At 34.3% G+C, this 23,185-nt stretch overlaps 1 protein-coding gene and 1 long non-coding RNA gene across 5 annotated transcripts in view; one reads left to right on the plus strand and one right to left on the minus strand.

Moving 5' to 3' along the window:
- LOC111053229 (gastrula zinc finger protein XlCGF57.1-like) overlaps positions 1 to 23,185 on the minus strand; it is an 89,158-nt gene that overhangs the window by 2,897 nt on the left and 63,076 nt on the right. Inside the window, exon 9 of one of the 4 annotated variants that reach the window (XM_039440694.1) lies at positions 2,557 to 3,338. In XM_039440694.1, the coding sequence (XP_039296628.1) occupies positions 2,557 to 3,338 (782 nt within the window). Of the gene's footprint in view, positions 1 to 61; positions 322 to 2,549; positions 3,339 to 4,140; positions 4,288 to 23,185 lie in introns of those variants that run through there. The other 3 variants (XM_039440695.1, XM_039440699.1, XM_039440700.1) reach the window with 3 other exon arrangements.
- The window catches only part of LOC120354185, a 28,365-nt gene continuing 5,507 nt past the window's right edge, over positions 328 to 23,185 (plus strand). Inside the window, exons 1-2 of the long non-coding RNA XR_005572880.1 lie at positions 328 to 578; positions 22,393 to 22,395. This is a non-coding gene — a long non-coding RNA (uncharacterized LOC120354185). The remainder of the gene's footprint in view (positions 579 to 22,392; positions 22,396 to 23,185) is intronic.

Consider the following 23,185-nt stretch of genomic DNA (forward strand, 5'->3'; position numbering starts at 1 on the left):
ATAAACAGATATACAGAAATTGCTCGCTCAATATAATAGGATATCATAGGCCCAAATTCACCAAAAATGAAAACTAGGATTGAGTGGCAGTATTTTTCAAGTCAGATGATTTTGAATTAGTTTTGTAGCTACAGTGAGCACAGCTGTAGAGCTTGGTCTTTTTGCCAGCCACAGATGACTCAGTGCACTTTTCCACTGGAGAGATTGAATGCTCATTCAGTCCACCCACTTCTGTTGCATAGTCTCGGCCAGATGTGCTGCAGTTTGAAGGCCACATCTCTGGTTCACTCTTCACTGCACTTCCTCCAGCCTCTTGCTCATCTGCAATCATCAATAATGCAACATTTAAAATATGAAAACATGATATTATATAGTGTCATTCACATTATAAAGTGAGTGGAAATGATAGGACAACAGATCAAACAATTTTGTGTTACCTCTGCCTTCTATAGTAGGTAACTCTGATCCAAGTCCTCCCAGCCAATATTATATAAATTGTTGATTATTGCTTATAATCATCATCAATAATATACATTAGTTGTCAAGAAAATAAACGCCATCTGCAAAAATTTTCATCTGTAGACTGGCTGGCTGCTATGGCTTAGTATAAAATGAGTGCTGCTATCCAGAGATTGCCAGTTTGGTGTAAGGGTAAGCATTTCTGACTAGCAATTGGAAAATACCAGGTTCAATTCCCGGGCTCACAACTTTTTGGATGGTAGCTCTCATTGAATTTCCATCTAGCTGTTAACCCTATTGTCAATATTAGTAATAGGTTTTTGGGGTGATTTGCAGCATTTAATTAGGATTTTCATTCAATAAAAATTATTCAATAAAATATTTTGGTCATCATTAAATAGTGAATTACATTTTTGAAATTTTTGATAACGTATTTTGGTAGTTCATTGAATCATATTTATTCATAGCTTACTAATGATTTAGAAATAGAGCAGAGTTATAGAAGGTTAGAGTAATCTGCTTTATCTAACAACATATGTTACTCAGGTGCTGACTCAATAACATGATTATAACTGTAGTTTGGTTTAATTTTTGTCACATGAAGCTGTATAGTCGAGCAGAGCTCGCACAGCATGTGACATGTCAGAATTTTATAAACATTCAAAAGAAACAATGTTTCGAAAGCCTACTCACCAGCCAACACCTGCTTAACAGATTACTTCAAAACAGTCAGCAAGCGAGGGATGTAGGTAAGGGATGATAAGCCAATAATATGCTTCAGCAAAGTTCTTTAGTATAATAGCACAATGATTGTTTTTTTAGTCAAAATTCTTTATTACATATTCTTCAAGAATAGCACAATTATTGTTGTCAAGAATAAAAAAAAATATATATATATATAATCATATATATTCGAATTGTTTGTATTTACAATTATATTTTTTCATTGCCAGTCTGTGTCTCCTGTTTCAAGAAATTCACATAGTTTGTACATGGGCCTTCCTTTGAGAAACTCACTAAGTCTTTTTTTCAATGTCACACAATTCAGCCTCTTTATTTTCTCCGGTAGGTGATTCCACAGTTTTCTGCCCACATATGAAGGTTTCTCTTCGAAGATTGCAGTCCTGTGCCTTGGGAGTACATAGTTGTCTGCCTGCCGAGTGACGTATTTATGAACATCTGTGCCTCTCTGGAGATTTAGTCAGCTAACATGGGTGATGACTTCCATGATGTAGATGTTAGTCACCGTCATGATGGCCAGATGATGGAAGGCATCTCGACATGTCTCTCTTTGTTTGAAACTTGCCAGCACTCTCATAGCCCTCTTCTGATGTGTGAGAACCCTCTTTAGATTGCCCGCAGACGATCCCCCCCACACAATAAGCCCATATCTCAGGTAGGACTCTACCAGGGCATGGTATGCTGCTTTTGCCGCTTCCACTGTTGCAATACACTTCACTCTTCTTACCACTCTGACGTTATTTTTTAATGAATAACAAATTCTTGAAGCAAATAAAAGTATTGCTATGGGCCAAAGTGATGTTGATGTTCTATGAACTAACACGGTTTGAAATGTTATGTACTTGGCGTCGAGAAATGCTGATTAGAACTTAATAAATCTGATTGCATTTAAGGCCATGTATCGTTTTTGTATATTGCCTTATTTTTCATTAATTTGTATATTTGTATATCATTATGGAGTATGGAGGAGGTCCACTCATGTATGTTGTCTTGTTATATTTGATGTTTTATTCTTGCTGATTATATTGGCTTATTTCTTAAGAATACCTTTCTCTATACCCTTTTCTGAGCATTAATTGTCTGGAAGATATGCTTACACGTGTGGTTACAAAATGTTTAACTAGTAGTTGTTTCTCCTGTATGCGTTCTGATATGTCGTTTCAAATGACTGGAATAAGCACTTTTGAAGTCACAAAACTCGCAGCTGAAAGGTTTTTCTCCAGTGTGTGTTCTAGTATGGCTTTTCAAAGAATCTAGCCTAGCACTTTTGAAGTCACAAAACTCGCAGCTGAAAGGTTTTTCTCCAGTATGTGTTCTCAAATGTTCTTTCAACTGACCTGAATAAGCACTTTTGAAGTCACAAAACTCGCAGCTGAAAGGTTTTTCTCCAGTATGTGTTCTCATATGACTCTTCAAATTACCTAACTGAGAACTTTTGAAGTCACAAAACTCACAGCTGAAAGGTTTTTCTCCAGTGTGTGTTCTAGTATGTCTTTTCAAAGCATCTAACCTAGCACTTTTGAAGTCACAAACCTCGCAGCTGAAAGGTTTTTCTTCAGTATGTGTTCTCATATGAATCTTCAAATGACCTGAATAACCACTTTTGAAGTCACAAAACTCGCAGCTGAAAGGTTTTTCTCCAGTATGTGTTCTCATATGAATCTTCAAATGACCTGAATAACCACTTTTGAAGTCACATAACTCGCAGCTGAAAGGTTTTTCTCCAGTATGTGTTCTCATATGACTTTTCAAATGAACTGACTGAGTACTTTTGAAGTCACAAAACTCGCAGCTGAAAGGTTTTTCTCCAGTATGTGTTATCACATGCCTCTCCAAATGAACTAACTGAGAACTTTTGAAGTCACATAACTCACAGCTGAAAGGTTTTTCTCCAGTGTGTTTCCGAATGTGTCTCTTCAAACTAAAAGAATATGGTGTTTCATAGCTACAGTGAGCACAGCTGTAGAGCTTGGTCTTTTTGCCAGTCACAGATGACTCAGTGCACTTTTCCACTGGAGAGATTGAATGCTCATTCAGTCCACCCACTTCTGTTGCATAGTCTCGGCCAGATGTGCTGCAGTTTGAAGGCCACATCTCTGGTTCACTCTTCACTGAACTTCCTTCAGCCTCTTGCTCATCTGCAATCATCAATAATTCATTATGTAAATTATGAAAACAGGATATTATATAGTGAAATTCACGTTATAAAGTGAGTGGAAATGATAGGACAACAGATCAAACAATTTTATGTTACCTCTGCCTTCTATAGTAGGTAACTCTGATCCAAGTCCTCCCATACAATATTATATTAATTGTTGATTATTGCTTATAATCATCATCAATAATATACATTAGTTGTAAATAAATACATTAGTTGAATATAAACGCCATCTGCGAAAATTTCCATTTGTAGACTGGCTGGCTGCTATGGCTTAGTATAAAATGAGTGCTGCTATCTACAGAGCTATCCTCTCCAGCCATCACCCACTCAACTGAATACCTAAAAACAGTCAGCAAGCGAGGGATGTGGCTAACGGATGATAAGCTAATAATATGCTTCAGCAAAGTTCTTTAGTAGAATAGAACAATAATTGTACTTGCACAGATACAGTGATACTGGAAAAAGTTAACAGAGGTAATTAATAAAATTAGATACCCTCAAATCTATAACAAGTTGTAGGAGAACCTCTTTAGATTGATATATGCAATTTTATGGAATAGTATCAACACACTACATCTATCACCTAACACATTTGTTCTGTACATGTGCATGGTTGACATGTGGCAGACAGCCCATTCTGGAGTAGCATTTACACAGGAGTTCCACTCCCAAACATTGAAACACTTTATGTGAGAAAGCTGGCCACAATCTAATCACCCAAGGAACAGAGGTAGACCCTGGTCAATCAAGGATCTGGTAGTAATAGAATTCATCTCACCATATGGATCCTCTTTGATGAAGATCATGTTGTAGCCAGGAATTAGATAATGTTGTTGGCTGCAATCATCTTCCACTGCAGCTGGTTGCTGGCTGCTATCATCCTCCTCCTTCTCCTCCTCTTCCTTTTTAACAGTAACTGTCGTCATCTGCAACAAATACACATCACAGTCTATGGTAGGAATATTATCATTATAGAGACTACTTTTATTCACAGAGGTCTATGAAGGGCTTAGAAGTACAAGTTGGATGTAATTTGAGGTACAAGAGAGCAAGTGCATGTCTTAAACATATCACAAATGCCCCATATACAGAATAAAATGGAGTATCCCAGATTGGCTGGATTTCAATTTGTCTAAGATGAACATAACATGAAAGGTTATGTTTAATTATGTTTTAGAGATGAAAAGGAAGGTTAGGTTCTTGCTTTTGATTGACCTTATTAGGTTGAATATCACAGCACCAAGCTTCGCTCATTATTTTTATTTATTGATAAAGAGAACACAATTCTCTGAAATGATTGTGTTTATATTTTACAACTGGCTATACAACAGAATAGGTACAGAATGGAAACTGTCTATCCAACCAATGCTTTTTACATGGCACAAATACTAGACACATCACATATGACCATAGGAAGTTCCAATCCTGGTCTTCTGGTGAACGAGATCAATTGATCAGGATCATTAAAGTGATCCAAACCTCCCATCAATACAATTACAATTCGGAGCTTCCTAACAAGATGGCGGATTTTTGCGCCAGGGTACTTGTTTCTTCAAAATAATTTTCGTTTCTAGGAGGTCTGCCCCTTCTAATATTGAGAAACAAATTTGGCTGATGCAAAGGCAGGTCCAATACAGCGGGAATAACATTTAAAATATTATTAACATTATCTTCCAAAGCATTTAAAACAACTCCAATCACTTGATGGTTTTACATTTTTAATTGATTATACAATGAAATAATTAGGTTTAGTTTTGTTTTCAAATATCAGCAGCAGAGAAAACATCTGTCAGACATGAGCAACCAAGGTCTATAGAAACCATCTATAGAATCTATAGAAATAGTATCTATAGACCTTGTGAGCAACCGTTGATTGCCACTGATCTGTGGTCAGGATACATGGTATCACAAATTGAATACATTTGTTTTATTATTATGAAGATTGTAATTAATTTATCAATACTGATAAAAGTAGGCTACAATGCTACAACCATCCTTATTGAATCAAGAATTTTTATGGAAAGTTTGATGTTAAGCAGTTGAATAACATCTGAATTTCTGTTTTATGAATCATTCAAAAACTTGGTAACAAGATTAAAAAATAACCCTGTAGTTGAATGCAGACTATTGGATTTTCGTTAAAGAGCTTTTGGGTAAATATCTCTTTTTATTCCTACACTTTATTCTCATTTAACATAATAAAATATAGCTATTGAGCTACTATTATTCCAATGTTCCTACAATGGGTGCATTCAAAGCCACTCATCAATTCTATCATGTTTTTTTACTGATCATAAAAAGACATGTTTTTAATAAACAAGTTTTTATATTGTAATATATTAGAATTGTTAATACTGTCCACCACTCGTAACTTGGCTTCTGAGGTCTGAGGCGTAGGGGGGAAATGAACGAGTGGCGCCATGTTGTTGACGACTCGGTAGTGTGACTACAAACCGTGCTCACTAATAAAGCTATTCACCATTCAGCTTTCAGTTTTGTTTCCATAGCTGACCGGAGTAAACGTCGAAATGTTGTGTTATTTTTTCATTAAGTAAGTAACCGTTTTAAAATAGTTATAGCGATTTATTAAATTAGTTTTAAAATAGTTATAGTAATTTTGTGGAATAGCCTCCGTAGAACTAGCATTTTTAGCACAGACTGGGGAAACTTCTAATTGTCATGACATGGATGTACATTTTAATTTATTTTTACTAAAATATATGTTGGATGAACAATATTGAAAACCAAGAGAGAGTAACTTAACCATTAGATTTTAACCATAAAATCCACCCTTTTTAGTACATCTTATAATAAGTCTAAGCGAAGTGATATTCTGAAAAAAACAATGATTTTTAGCTTCATCGAAAAAGTTGAATTCTGAGTTGAAAGTTGAACTTGAATCTTAAACTCTATTATTTTATGTAACGACTAGAAACGTTAGGATGTAATTTTACTTATAGATCGCTGGTTAAATTACAAATTTGGTGGGATGGAAATTGCTCAATTACATTTGGCGAAGGCAAATAGACCACAGCGTTTGTGTACTCGCTACCTGGCTCTCTAGTGCCATATGTCACGCCTAAAACTAGATCCTTCCAGAGGCCAAGTTACGACCGGTGGACAGTACTTTTGATAGCAAGTAATTATTATAAAAACTTAATTCAATCCTTTTGTGCTCTCAATAGACTCTTGCAGAGCACAGGTGACACCTGCTCCTGAATAAATAAAATATGATATATATAGATATTCTGTGGGAAACAGGTTTTTACTATGACTTCTTGAGACATGAACGACTTGAGTTGAAATAATTGAAAGAAACCCTTTCAAGAATGTCTAACAGATTCAATACAGAACAGAAAACAAAATAACCAAAATAGTCAACAGTATTGTTGGAAGCCTACCGAGAAATATGTACAGTTGTGTACTTGACAACAAGAAATTACAAACAACTTAATCTCGAGTACAGTTTATAAGCAAAATGGAAATGACTTTCAAAAAAAACTTTCAAACAGACACACTCCTCTTACCTGGTATGGACATAACTTCTGTTGATTGCAGCCTTCAAACGAATCCTCCAACCTTACTAATACTACTTTGGCTATTCTACCACCTGAAACACAAACAAGCTCATGAGATTCACTCCAGTGTTGCAGAGTCAAGACAGAATAAAAGAAATTGAGTAAATTGAAAGACCTGCAAATTTAGCAAATTAGGAAATTTGAGGTCAGTAAAGAGAGAAGGCTGGGAAGAGAACTTAGACCTCACACAGTATTCTCATCCACAAGTACCTGATTGAAACTATAGACCTTACGGAAATACAGCAATAGACTGGCTTCTCCACACATCTGTGTAATCACTTGTCAGCTGATTTATGATGAATAATTCTATAGTCTGATTTTTACTCTAATATTGGCGTATGAAGGAGGCTCCTTTTTCCTTTTATATTATCCTTGAAATGCAAAATTTCCAAAAACCTTGTGTATACGTCGACGCGCAATTGAAAAAGGAACATACCTGTCAAATTTCATGAAAATCTATTACTGCGTTTCGCCGTAAATGCGCAACATATAAACATTTAAACATTAAGAGAAATGCCAAACCGTCGACTTGAATCTCAGACCTCACTTCGCTCGGGCAATAAATTAAAGAATACATCAAAAACATAGAATTGAATTGAATTGATTTATTGTTTCACTAAAAAAGACTCATAAAACAAAAGTAAATGTACTAATTTAAAGAAAATTATATCTATATTATAACTATTTCACAAAATAATTGAAACTGTACTCACATGGACCTGTCGGTCTGTTCGTGAGTAAGAGTTCGCATACGTGTATTGAAATTTAATTTACACAGATAACTTATCTATGATACAGAGAAGTAATATTACTATTATAGATAGCTACCAATATTTAATAGTATTGAACAATACAATATCAAAACTATTTAAATAAAAGATAAAAATACTTATTTAATTTTTAATATTCAAGCTCAACTATCAACATTCGCACGGGAAGGGAAACACACACGCACACACACACACACACTACGCACACACATGAGTGAATAAATTCCAAGGCGTTACACATACATTGATTTGATCAATCTACCACACTGATAGTCATTCAAAGATGCCAACCATTCATGTAGCACTTTCTTGTATTTTAGTACAGTACAAGAACCTGGATGACTTATATGGGGGGGGGGAGCATTCCGCAGAATCATATTAATTACATAAGAGACATTTCTGTCGCAAACAGCTAGCGAATTTCTCTCTAAATTGGGATGCAGAAGATGTCCGCTTCTAGTCCTATGTTCTTGTTGTGCTGGAATGTTCATTTTATTCTTGAACGCATACATTAAGACAAATTTAACATAAAGCTTCTTAATAGTTAGAACATTAAAATAAACAAATAAACGTTCGGAAGAATATGTTCTTTCCAGGCCCAGTCCGGCTTTGATAATAGCTTTCTGAGACACTGAAAGTTCTGCAATCTTAGTATCACACGCACCTCCCCAGACAATAATTCCATAGGTAAGGATTGACTGCACAAGTGCGTGATACACTGTCCTCAATTCCTTCGTGTTAAGAATGCCCTTCAGTTTTGAAAAAACAAAAATCAATTTCCGTAATTTTTTTTCAAGTAGAAAATGTGTGGATGCCAAGATAAATTATTATCAATGATTATACCCAGGTATTTGAACTCGTTGACCGATTCAATCACCTGGCAATCACAGTCATCATTACACACCTGACCACAACAATGTAGTTTTAGCAGTAAATTATCCGGAGGGGCGCGGTTTTTATGAAGGAATATTGGAAGAATTTTGGTCTTCTTCGCATTCATACTAAGAATGTTGTCGTCAAACCAATTTTTGAGTGTAATTAAGTCTCTGGATGCCTTCTCGTAGACTTCCATCCAGCTGTCTGCCTCAAAATAGACTGCAGTGTCATCAGCAAACAGTAGCATTCTACCCGATATATCAGATTTGATAATGTCATTGATGTATATAAGGAATAAGATTGGCCCAAGTGTGCTTCCTTGGACAACCCCAAAATCGATACTTCGCACCTCACTATTGACAGAATTTGTATTGTTGTTATTTATATTATTGCTATTAATTTTATTGTTACTAGCATTGTTACTATAACTGAATGGACTATTTATGTTTACTATTTGTTTGCGTCCCCACAAGTAGCTTCCAATCCAATCATGAGAAGCGCCAATTATCCCAATATTTTTCAATTTATAAAGCAATATTGTGTGATCGATAGAATCGAAAGCCTTTGCCAGGTCAACAAACAGCAAAAGAATATATTTGTTATTATTAATGCCTTTTCTCAAGTAGTCACTTAGTTGATAGAAGCAGTTGGAAGAGTTGCAGTCGTTTCTGAATCCAAACTGGCAATCAGATAATAATTTGTTTATTTTTAAATATTGAGACAGTTGGTTTTTGTAGCATTTTTCAATAACTTTTGAAAATACACTCAGTAAAGATATTGGACGGTAATTATTTTTATCTCCTTTATCACCTGACTTGTATAGAGGAATAACCTTAGCCAATCTGAAAATATTGAGGAAAATACCTGAATTGAAACTACAGTTAATAATATGACAAAGTGGAATAGTCATAAAATCGATGCCAATTTTCAACAAATAACACGATACACCATCGCAGCCAGGAGCAGAACCTCTGCGCATTTCCGCCACACACTGTCTAACCTCCTGCTCTGACACTTCTCTTAAGATGAATTGTTGGACAGGAGGACAGACAGGGCGGACTGGAGCTCTAAGTCTCTGGTTTCTTTGCTTGATCTCATCAGCTAGCCTGGCTCCAACATTAGAAAAGTAAATGTTAAATTCATTTGCTATATCTAACGCAGACTTGGGATTGTTGTCGCTATTGTTACATTTTGTGTAATCATGAATAGGAAAAGAGGCAGTTTTGTTGCTAGACCCTGATATCTCGTTGATTGTGTTCCAAAAAATTTTGGGGTTATTTTTTGAATCTAATAGTTTCCTTTTGAAATATTCTTTTTTGTTTTTTTTTAACAATTTACTCAACAGGAGCAATTTACAAAAACAATTTACTCAAAAATCAGCTACGGTATGAATTGTTGGGGCTCCACTTACATTAGTCACTTGAAGCCCTTAATAACTATGCAAAAATCCATAGTTCGTGCCATCAAGAAGGAGGGTAGATATGAACATTCTTTTCCTATCTTTCAGAGTCTCAGATTCTTGCCTCTCAGATATATCTTTGTTTTCAAGGTATTGTATATGTTTTATGTTATGTCTGGAAACTGTGATCATGCGTTGTTCAGGGATGTTCCTAGTTATCAAACTAGGAGAGTGACATCTGATTTACTAAGACTTCCTAAATCGTACACCACTTGTTTCCAGAAATCGTTTGTATTTCTCGGCCCTAAGTTTTTCAACAATATTCCTCTTGAAATTAAGAGAACACAAAATCGACTTGTTTTTAAAACAAAAGTTCTTGGATTGCTTAGAGGTCTTATGCCTGACTATCTAGAGACCTTATTCAATGTGGTTTCTTAGTTAAAATACTCTGATAATGGTGGCTATGCATTGGCTAAATGAGCTGGAATTGGAAAGTGAGCATGGTTAGTGTGAATGTGTGAGTGATTGGTTGCTAATTTTTCTTTCTTTCTTCTTTTTATATTTTTCTACTTCTCTATAAATTCATAAATTATCGGATATTCATTCCTGCTCGCAGACGTAGAGTTTTTTACTCTCAGCAATCAGTATTTTTCTATCCAAATTCACAAATTAGTCCTGGTTTAGCATGTTCGAATTCTTGTCTGATGTTATTGTTTAATAAATTAGACTTTTATGTACTTTATAAATTATTAACTTATTACTCTAATTTTGTTAAGCTTTATTGTTTTTTCTCATAATTTGTAAATATTGTGAATTGGATTGAATAAAATTTGAATTTGAATTTGAACATACTGCGATACTCATTATATTGATGAATGAGATTGGGGTTGAAGGGCTGACTTTTAATTAATCTATTTCTTTTTTCTATGGATCTGATAAGCCCATTTGTGATCCATGGCTTTAATTTTTTGAATTAATTACTATTATTACATCTATTTATAGTAGTAGAGCAGGTCTGATGGAGCAGAGCTATAAGCTCCATGAATTTCTCAGCACAAAAATTAGGATCCTGTGAAGAGATAACTTCATCCCATGACTGTTCGGCCACAAGTTTAAAGAATTTGTCATTATCAATTTTCTTGAATTTGGAGTTTTGAATATGAGAGCTATTGTTATTTTTATTATGCTTTATGGTGATGCCTATTGCGTAGTGATCCGTGATATCGGATTTCAATACTGCTGGAAAAAGAGAATTAGTATCTGGGTGTCTAACAAATAAATGATCTATACATGAAGAAGAAAAAGGAGTTTCCCTAGTCGGAGAATCAATGCAGCAAGCAAAGCCGGCTTCATAAAGCACGTCAAGATACCTGTTGGTTAGGCTGCTAGTTTGTTCATTGAGAATATCACAGTTGATGTCACCGACAATTACCTCTATCTTATTATTATTATTATTATCATCAGTACGATTGTATCTTTCCTCCAATCCATCGATAAAACCGGCCATGTCAATATCATGACAGCGATAAACACAAAGTAAATTATAGCATTGGTTTTCTTTATCACACTTCAAGTTGAGACAACGCAATCCCCCAACTTCCACCTCATTACACGATGAAGACAACTCCGAATTTACGTATACTATTATACCATCGTTTTAGTTGTATTTAGTAGTAGTTTGATATGCCAAACATCCATCCAAACAATTTACATAATCATCCTCACACATCCATGTCTCGGTCAGCACGAGAACATCAAATTTGAAAGCTATACTATCAAGGAAAATCAAAAATTCTTCGTGGTTTTTATTGTAACTTCTAATATTCATGTGTAATATACTAAAACCATTCAACTCATTCACTCTTAGGAAATCACCATACACACAACAATCATCGAATACATTACAACTAACATGCCTAAAATAAGTTAAATCATCTAGAACGTTCATAGCTTGTATTCGCTAGTACCGTTTAAAATGTAAATTATACAGTTGTTCATTGCACAAACAAATCAAGCATCAAGTTTGTGGTTTCACTGATTCGTGTAATTTAAACAATGTAGTTAGAGTTATATATTTGACTTTAAATTAATATGTAATAATGTGAATGATATTTCACGCGTTTAAAATAGCCTAGTTCCCAATGATATTATAAATCAATTTTTATAATCAACTGTGCATAAAAATAGATAAAATGGAAGGAAAATTATGTCATCCTGCAATTTCCTTGCTTAATTAATTCATTACAATATCGTGGAAGAAAAATAAAAATAAATGAATAACCATCTACTTTGAAACAAAAAATTTCATTGCTTACTTAATTCCAAAAATTAAATGAACCATTGACTGAAAGTTAGATAAATAATAATTATATTGTTGAGAAAAAACCATATACATAAACTATAAGTTCACTATGCGGAAAATTCAAGAAAGAAAAACAAAATAATAAGAGAGTTCAACTTTGATCCTCACTTGAGAGGAATAAAAAAAAAATAATGAGTTTGTTTTTGTAGTTCTTTTTGTAGAAGAGTTCCATAGGATATATATAGATAATATGTATTTTATACAAGAGTTCTCCTCAGCTTACTGTTTAATCAATGAGTCCACTTCACCAATCCTTGTCCAGGTCTGCTGTATCTAGTATTTTTCTAATAGGGCCGTCGCAAGTTTTTCTGATGAATATTTTTCCGTCTCGAACCCATGTAAACACCAGTTTCTTTTGTTTTACATAACTCCTGGCTATCCTAAGCAGAATTTTACTATCGACGGTGAGGTGTTCATTTATGTAGAATCTTCCATCCTTAAATGATTCATGAAGTAAGTTAGCCTGGATTACTTTGAGTTTACGAGCAGAGTCCAACCATTCAGCACGAACTTTTCTTGAAATGAATTTAACCACTATTGATGGATGGGGAGCATCTTTTGATTTCGGGAATCTATGAGCTATAGAAACGTCGGAAGGGTCGAAACGCACTTTTAAAATTTCTGAGTTTTTTAACAATATAATAAACATTCTCTTCTTTAGTTTTCGGCACTCCAGAGATCTCGATGTTAGTTAATCTAGTGTATTGTTGTATCTGTCCAAGTTGTTTCTTCAAGATTGAATTTTCAGTTAGGATGAGTTCACAGTCTTTTTTAGCCTTTTCACACTCACTTTTAACGGTATTCAGTTCAGCACGGTAAGCGGTAATTTCTGTCTTCAAATTCGCGATTGAGGATTCAATGTTTTCGAATTTAATGTCATTTTTTTCACTTAAATCCGATATGGCTATAGCTAATGCTTTGTCACCACTAACATTAGGCAATACCTGTGCGTGAGAAACGTCCTTACAGCTTTCACACCTCCACATAGATCTCCTTCCTCCCATCTTTCGTAGATTTTCCATATTTCCAATGTGACAGCACTCAGAGTGGAAACTATTTCCGCACTTAGAACAGTTGATTGAATTTTTAGGATCATTGAATTCTAAACTACATTCCATACAGAGTTTGCTCATTTTGAAGCTTTCAGTAGAATTGAACGGCACTAGCGATAAATATTGTTTACCGAGCCAGAGCTATCACAACCTTCCTCTCTGATAGTCGGAAGCGAACTGACAATATAAATAACATAACAATACAGATATTGAGAACACTTATATTTGAAAATTTATTCTTCCCTGCTTCATTTAAAATAGTTGTGAAATGGTAGATTTAAGGAATCTGAAAGTGAATACAATGGATTGTCTAATAGGAGGCGCTCTATGTTCTGTTTATAAATTTTAGTTGGTAGGTTCCTGGCTAGTATTGGCAATCTATTCAATAATTTCAATGATATATGATTCGGGCTGGTTGCTATACTATTCAATCTTGTATATGGTACATACATTTTTGATTTGTTCCTAGTGTTATGACTATGAATGTCGGTTCTACAGCTAAACTCTTTTTTATTTGTAGGAGAAGTTTGAAAGCGACCATACTGTAAACTGTCATGATTTTCTGTTTTATAAATAGAGGCTTGCAATGTTCCAGATAAGCAACATCACATATAATTCTTAAAGCCTTTTTCTGGAGCAAGAATACTTTTTGAACCGGAAGGAAGAGGAAGAAGAAGAATATAATGGGAGGATGAAGAGGAACAGGAGGAGGACCGATATAAGGAGGAGAAGAAGAAAAAGAAGAAATTTATAAACTTTGATTTCAGGGCATTTGATTTCTCTATCCCAATTGTGTAAAGGTGCATACAGATTTACGCGCCGCGAACATGAGCAATTCACTTTTAATCAGCTGATGCCAAGCTTTTTATATCTGTATCTTACCGTTTCTGTAAAAAACAGATATAATCAGCTGATTAAAAGTGAATTGCTCATGTTCGCGGCGCGTATATCTGTACGCACCTTAACATATTTATGAATGCAGGCATGATAATATTGTGATTGTAACACAATTGAAAAAGAAAACTCAAATATTTGGGAATTTCATTTTATGAAAAAAAATGTCATGGTTTGAACATATTCATTAATAACATAAGAATAATAGAATTTCCAACTGAAAGTGATGAAATCTCTCACTCTGTATAACTTGGTAAACAAGCATTTACGGACCTATGTTGATAAGTACTTTTTTCTTCTTTTATGTGAGGAATCATGCCCTGTCTTATGGGCACCTTTTTTCAGAACACCCTGTATACAGTTATGCAGACTGGACTCAAACTGTTTTGTGTTTATTTAAATTATTACAATATCTTAATTACACACTGGCCACACTTACTTGATGTAGTGGCAAGTTCATTATTCATTCAGTCATTTATACAATAAATACACTATTAAAATGATAGGGAGAGGAAAAATAAGTTAAACTTGTGCTATTCCTCTCCCAAATTTATATAGCACATAGTCCGAAATAAGTTAAGTCTTGTAGTTAATTTCTAAAAAGTGTTTGTGAAATGTCTTTGTTATTTATGATGAAAATAAAATTCATAATTAATTTATTATGCATCAATTGAGCACTATTTACAAGAAGCCACTATAAATATCAGATCAGATCTACTGGAATAACTTGAATCGCAGCCATACTATGGTAGGCATTGGCAATACTATGGGAGTACTATGCCAATAATAATACAGTACTATGACAATACTTGGCTATACTATGGAAGGCAATGGAGAAGTGGCAACAGTACGTTCCTATCTTTTCCTATCATTTCTGACTTCCTAACTTGAATCTCACTATAGTGAGGTCCACGTTATAATGACAGTGGAGAAAGATAGGAGAAAAACGTTTCCAAACCTCTTTTCTGTCAATGCCTTCTATAGACGGTAGCAGATACAGGTTTATTGATGTAATATTGACTGTTCATCCTCGTTTAAAATAATCAATAATATTTTATTAACCAATTAATTATATTTTTTAACAATATCATAATGAATTTACGTAATTAAGATGAAATATTTTGTTAATTAATTATTAATTCTATATTGCTAAAAGACGATCTGGCAGCAGAGCAAAGCGAGAAAGAGATAGTGCTATCCGCTTTGTTGAATGAAAGATGGAGATAGCAATACCATTGCTAATCAAACACTGTCATTGTAACATGGAGAGTGTTTGCACCCCCTACAGTCAGCTGCTTCTATTTCACAAGAGTACCAAATGTTGATGAGACAGGCCTTGTGATTGGTGCAGATTTGAACACACAACTAATGCAAATACAAGTTGAATTATAAATTATTACATATTATAACTATACTTACCACACACTTCTTTTTCAATGGCTTTAGTCAACCTGGAATCTGATTTTCCACTAAATGAATTGTGCTCTGAGACTGGTGATAGTATATCCGTCTCCTGGTCACATGTGGACATCTGCAGTGAATCAAAATGGTTTCAATTACCACAAACATTTCTATTATTGAAACCTCACAGAATGAATTCTGAATAGGAATTCATCAATCTGAATAGTGAGATTAATCTTTTGATCATGAAATAATCGATTATTTTAAGGGCCTCTGACATGACCTAGCAACTATTTTCAGGCAGCTGGGATCAAAGAATAAATGTGTCTATCTAAAACATGGGAGTGGCTAAGAAAAATATCTTGTCCAGGCCAGGATCGAACCAAGGTCTCTGAATTATGAAGCCCATCTAGACCATTTGACTATGGCCACTCCTTCAGATCAGATTTATGTACTTTTATATTGATCCTGGAGAATGTTAACATTTGCTTGTTGCAACCATAGAGAAAAGATAGCTTGAGAAAATATACCACGGTATTGGGCAGTTTATATGTTCCAAATTTCTCTATTTGTCAAGCTGATAGTCCACATAGATATTGAGGCTATCTTAGGTACCCTATGTGATAATGGTAGTCTGTCATACTGTGCCGTTCATACACTCTCTCACTACCTCCCCGCCACACACAACAATAATAGAAAAAAGTTTGAACAAACAAAAATTAACTGTTCATTCCCCTTTAAAATAATGAATTTTATTTTCAATAATTTCATAATGAATTTACATGATTAAGATGAAATATTTTGTTAATTTATTGATTATTCTACATTATTGAAAAACAATCTGGCAACAGAGCAAAGCAAGAAAGAGATAGTGCTATCCACTTTATTGAATGATAGACAAGGATAGCAATTGAAATAAATTAATACACCAAATTAACAAGGCTTTATCAATCATTAATGACAACTAAAATAAAACATGCAATTGATTTGCTTAGTAACTAGAGCATATGGTTATAGATCATATGATCAATATCATTACAGCAATACCATTGCTTAGGGTACTTGCGCACACACACCGATCACAGCCGGTAAAATGCCGACGAGCAGCCGGCCACTGCCATTGTGTTCCACCGGTGCCAGCGATGTGCCGGCGACACAGAGGCGTACCGGTACGTGACTAAAAATACAAGCTTGCACACACACTGATTTTTCTCCAACCGTCCTTGCCAGTTCTCGCTACACCATCCTCCATTCCAGTCGACTGCACTGCTCTTTTGATAGTGTGAGGTAATTAGGTTTGTAAAATATCAAATAAAGGTCCCGTAATCTGCACTTAGTGTGAATATACCATTACTAGAATATTGCCTTAGGCATGTAATATATAGTGAGCCGAAACCCAACATCATCAAATCTTGTTATTAAAAAGTTGTAGTACATTTGATAATTTTTATTTTTTTATTTGCTAAATAAGGTTATATAATGTGCTAACACTTCAAGTATAATAAGACATTGTTTATAACTTATACTTTTCCAGTGACAGGTTTTCCATTGAGTTACATTGATGCTTTCAAGGTGTATCATCCTCTCAGTAATTTTCAATAATGTTTAAGTTCATTATCATTCAAGAATTCAGTATTCAAGAAGTACACTATCCCTCTCAAACTACAAAAATATATTTCCGAAATGAAGAACAGACTCTTCTCCACACACAGACTTGAGCCTTCATGGATGAGATGCATGTTTTTTCTGTAAAAAATCATCCGTCCAAAAATCGGGGTGTGTGCAAGTAGCCTAATCAAACACTGCCATTATAACATGGACCTCACTATAGTATCTGTCATCACTATTTTTTTAGGATTGCATGAGTTATAAAGTTTTGATGAATTAATAGCATTAAAAGCGTATAAATTGAAATTTATATCATTGAAAGTCACTGTTACATAAGTTTTCATACAGCTATTTTTAATATTAAATGTATCACAATAGGCTAGCAAGCTTTATTTATTTCTTCTCTTTCATTTAAAAAAAAAACTACCTCAGTTATAATAATAACAGTGGTCGCTCACCGACTAGACTAGACTTGTGCATGAACTAGTTTCATTTTGAGTCTATTATACTCAAGTTAGGTAGAACATGGTTTTATAGATCCAGTTTAGGTACACTTACATGCTCTAACCTTTAATGAATATTATGTTGGAATCGATCAATAATGCTTTAGCTTCATTTAACATAACAAGACCCTACTGATTTTTAGGTTATGTAAGACTATTGTGATTGTGATTCAGTGGTTATACAATTTTTAAGTAGGTTACTTACTTCTGACTCCATTTTGGTATTCTAACTAGAATTACAAGTTTTATAGTTAAATTAATATTAGGATAGCAAAAAGAAACCACCAAATTATAATAAAGACTAGAACCCTAGAAGACAGCAGTGCACACCTTAGACCAGTTATAGAATAGAGACACGCTGGGATGTGTAGCCTCTGAAGCCAAAATCTACTGCCATATCACCATATCGTGACGTCAGCATCGGATAGAAAACTTTTCTGTAGAGTTTGTTTACATTGTTTTCCATAGCATATTGTGTCTATTTCAGATGGAAGTAGATTATTATACATAGAAAAATAAGGTCTATCTAATTTTACAAACTACAGAAAAGTCTTCTATCCGATGCTGACGTCACGATATGGTGATATGGCAGTAGATGTTGGCTTCATCGACTTTCAGTATGAATATACAATAGGCCGTGTCTATTTTATAACTGGTCTAAGGTGCATACAATAGATCCTGGGCACAGAATAAGAGATATAGAACGGAAACTATCAAGTATCAATAGAACGCCTATCCAACCAATCCTTTTACAAATACATGGCACAAAATAATAGACACGTCACGTGACTGCGCCATCTTGCTAGAAAGTACCAATCCTGGTCTTTTGATTGACTCGCGGCAGTGAACCAAAGACCTTAAAGATATTATCTCTTTAAGGTCTTTGCAGTGAACGAAAATGTGAAACTTTTTAACAAGATGACGGATTTTTGTGCCAGGTTGCTATAGTGAGGTCCACGTTATAATGGCAGTGGATAAGGATAGGAGAACAGCTTTGCCGATTATCTGTCTTGAATAATTTTATTTCTACATTATCGAAAATAGATTTGATTTCATTGCCGAGCTAGAAAAGGATAGTACTACCTGATTTTTGGAAAGATAGACAAATATAGCAACATACTGTCATTTTAACGTGGACCTCACGATACCCGAGTTTCCATACTGTGTCCTGCGGTCCTGGAGCAACGATCCAGCACCATGCCACAGAATAATACACACAGAAAAATAGCCTCCAATCTAACCAATGCATTCTACATTGCACCAAAACTAACCTTAGTACACAAAGACAGCGCCATCTTTGTAGAAATTAAATTTACCGCTAATTTCAAAACACACTTGAATTGAAGCATTGTTACTTTTGTTCTTATATTTTAAAATGTACTATGAAATCACTTGAAATGGATCAATTTGAATTAATGCATCATATCTAATAATATTGTAATATTATACTTATTAATGATGATAGTTTTAGTGATTGGAAAACCCTTATAAATTCTGATACAAGCTACTTTTGGACAAGGCAACAAAGTTGAACTACTGATGTTATAAGACTGACAGACCAAAGACAAAAAACTAAAGACTGAATAACTGCTAATAATTCATTGCCACTCTGGGCGATACTATGGTGAGGTCCACAATATATTATGGCAGGGAAGAAAGATAGGAGAGCAACAACGTTGCCGGTCTCTTAAATTACTTTGCCAACTCCAGATTAGGTTAGAGGACAGTGAACAATATTCTTGTGCTGATACTTTCGAGATATTTTGTGTACCTGAGATCCTGAACACTTTAGACAAGGTGACAGAGGTTGGTAAGCCATTGAACATTGAAGTTCGTGCTGAAAAGTTTGATGTTTGATCAATTAAAGACCAATCGTTCAACTCCTGGTATAATAGTGTGGTTTGTACAAAGAACTGATAAGAAGTTAATCTTGCAGAAAAGACATGTGAAACGCACACTGTCAACATGCATCTGTGATGAACCCATCTATATTTAAATCAATCTTTATCCTGAGCAAGACGGATTTTGTTTGCAAAAGCACAGCAAACAATAATCGACAAGGAGTACAAGTTTCTGTGGTTCAATAAAGGAGGCTATATAAAGATTAAATGGGAAGAAGGCAGCAAAGCAATTCTTATCTCTAGTGATGGTGACTTACACAGACACTAGATTTCAATAACTTTCGGTCTGCTATCAAAATGTTGGTGGAATAAGGACTGAACTTCACAAGTTATCTCTTGCACTTTTGAATTCTTCTTGTGAGAATATTGTCTTATTGGAAACGTGGCTGACTGAGGACATTAGGGGGATTTCACACCAAAGCTGGGCCGGGCCGGGCTGAGCCGAGCAAGGCAGAGCAATGCGATGCCGAGCTTAGTGGAATCTGCCTAAGTTTGCACTGAAGCCAATTGTTGATTTGCTTGGAAGGTTTTCTAGTCTTTAGTGAGACATGCATACTATCAGATCAAATTGTAATTTTCAGTTGAAAGTGCAATAATAATGTCATCTACTTTGATTATGATGTTACTGGATATTAGTTTTACTCTTGATGATGAACATGAGGGAGGAAGAAGATCCTGGACTCATGATATCAATAAAGATATGAGACTAGTGGACAGTTCGCAATTCTATACAAGCATCTCCAAGAAGATGAAAAAAGGCTATGGATGGAGATGCTTCTCTTGTATAGAATTTAATGAACATTTCTATGTCAATATTAATTGTAGACATTTTTAAAGATAAAATACAAAATACTGCACAACTCACAAAGATCAAACTAAACTGAAAGAAGGCAGAAAATGCTCGAGTTGGCCGTCAAGCCACTCACAAATGTGAATTTGTTGCACAGTTCAGCTAAGCTTAGCCCGGCATCACCCGGCTTTGATATGAATGCTCCCAACTAAATCCTGCATAGTTAGTGTGCAAGCAGATTCCACTCAGCTCGGCCCGGCCTGGATTAATACTGACAATATTGCTAATTGCTATAAGAGATTGAGGCTGTGCATAGCCTAAAAATAAAATTTCTACTGGTGATATTTTTCAAAGTTTTTCGATTTGTATACTATCAAGCTATCAAAATAAAAAAGTTTTCTCATGAAACATTTTTTTCTGATCATTACTTCTTGAGATATGAGTGCCAGAAGTTTTAATTTTTGCGACAGAACATTTCAAATTCGATAAGAGATAAATCCATGAGATTCAGAGGATAGATTCTTCATAGTTAATCTAGTAAAATAACAATTTTCTGAAATGATCAATTTTTGAGAAAGTTATTCAATTTACTAAAAATGACCAAACATAACTTTTAGTCTAGTTATTTTTGGTACATTGAATATCTTCCTCAAAAGTTGATAGTTTCAGAAAATTCTTATTTTACTTGATAAACAATACCATGAAGAATCTATCCTCTGAATCTCATGGATTCATCTCTTACCGAATTTGAAATGTTCTGTTACAAAAATTAAAACTTCAGGCGCTCATAATAACTCAAAAAGTAATGATCAGAAAAAAATGTTTACTTGAGAAAACTTTTTCATTTTGATAGCTTGACTCCAACTCAACACGGTAGCCTGCTCTGATGGTACAGCTGCTGCTGACTGCAATGTTTTGTAGAGAAATGGATCCTTAAACTCATAAAAAAATCTGGCTATTTATGGTTAAGAGTATGACATCAACAGAAAAGATGAATTCGAAGATGATAATCTGTAGGGCTGCTGGAGATGATGATAATGTGTACGCTTGACTCGAAGCCTAATAAAATAAATTTGACTGTCGGCCCTAATCCTCCTCTAAAATAAAGAAAATTATCCAAATTATATACTAAATAACGATTCTCCTTTCATCACAAAATTCACTTCGTGACACCCAACATATTTTTGAATAGGATCTAAAATATCAGGTCATCTGTGATACATAAAATAATCATATTGATGAACAAAAATGAATTATCTCAGAAAATTGGGTATAAGAGAGGGCCAATTGCTCCCTAACTTCGCTCTCTAGGAAAAAAATTGAGGCAGTCACTTTTTTATTACTTCATTCATGAATATAAGCATAGAGAAAAGATAGCATAAGAAGATATCCCATGATGTAGGTCGTTAATTTTACAAATTTTAATCCGATTTCTTTGTCAACTCAAGTCGATTACTGTCTATTATTACTGTTTTGGCCGGGTGAGTTTGTAAGAGTGGCACAGTATCAGAGACAAGCGTCACAGCTTCACAAAAAAAAACTACTAAGACTATCTGCTTGAGTTGACATTAAAATTGGAACATAAATGCACTATACCATGGAATATCCCTTCTTGTACTATCCTTTCTCCATGATATAACTCATTTGATAATAACAGTTGAATAACTTTTCAAGAAAAATTATCAACGGTGAAGATCATTCAAGAAAATGTCTTGGGGGAACTGTAACAAAATAGTGTTGATATTTCATAAAATATATGGGATTATAAGTAAAATTGCTTGCTTTCACTCATTAAAGTATATTTTTGTGATTATTAACTTCGATATAATTTCATTCATGTTTTTTCTTTATTCCCAATATAGTTTTGGAACTTGAAATAGTAAATCGTAGATAATAGGGAGTAAAAATGAAAGGTAGGTACCATAGCCTGAAAGCTGAATTTCCAAAAAATACCATAAAACTTTTGAAATGTGTCATGATATTGTAATAAATTTCGTTCTATTGACAAATAATAAAGTTCTCATATCTATTTCTAGAAGCATAATGGAGTTCTCATCACAATAGATTCCATAACATTTAAATAGTTTGTTTTATTCAGCCAATAAGTCTGACCAGAATATTGTAAAGCACAACATTGAATATAAACTGTGGAAGAGCCAATAATTATTGTAGCCATAGTACGGTACTACTTGATGAATTTAATAAACATGTAAGAAATTGAAAAATAACACACATAACCATTATTGTTTATATTTAGTGATATTTCTAATCTTAACCACTGCTCCTGGTAATGCAACTCGGAAATTATATCAATAGTTATTGTACCAACATGTTATGGGTAGGGTACTCAGTACTGAAGAGAATCAATCAGAGAAGTCAAGACGTCCTTAATCAGCACTTAATCATGGTTAAATATTTCATAAAATGTTATATTCAATTGAGCCACAAAAAATATTTTTGAATTGGATTATTTGAAGTTTGATCCAATAAATGAGATGAGGAAATACACAAAATTGAAATTTATCTTTCTTCATATTTATATAGATCAATGGTTCCCAATAAGTTGTCCATGAAAGCTCTAGAAGTGGTCCACAAGGAGTTCAAAGGAAGGAAAATTTATGTTTTAAGCTTTATTAGTGTTTTTTAAAGTTATCTTTTTTTGTCTATATTAACGTATAATCAATTTCTCT

The sequence above is a fragment of the Nilaparvata lugens genome, chromosome 14 (genome assembly GCF_014356525.2).
Source record: "Nilaparvata lugens isolate BPH chromosome 14, ASM1435652v1, whole genome shotgun sequence".
Lineage (NCBI taxonomy): Eukaryota > Metazoa > Arthropoda > Insecta > Hemiptera > Delphacidae > Nilaparvata > Nilaparvata lugens.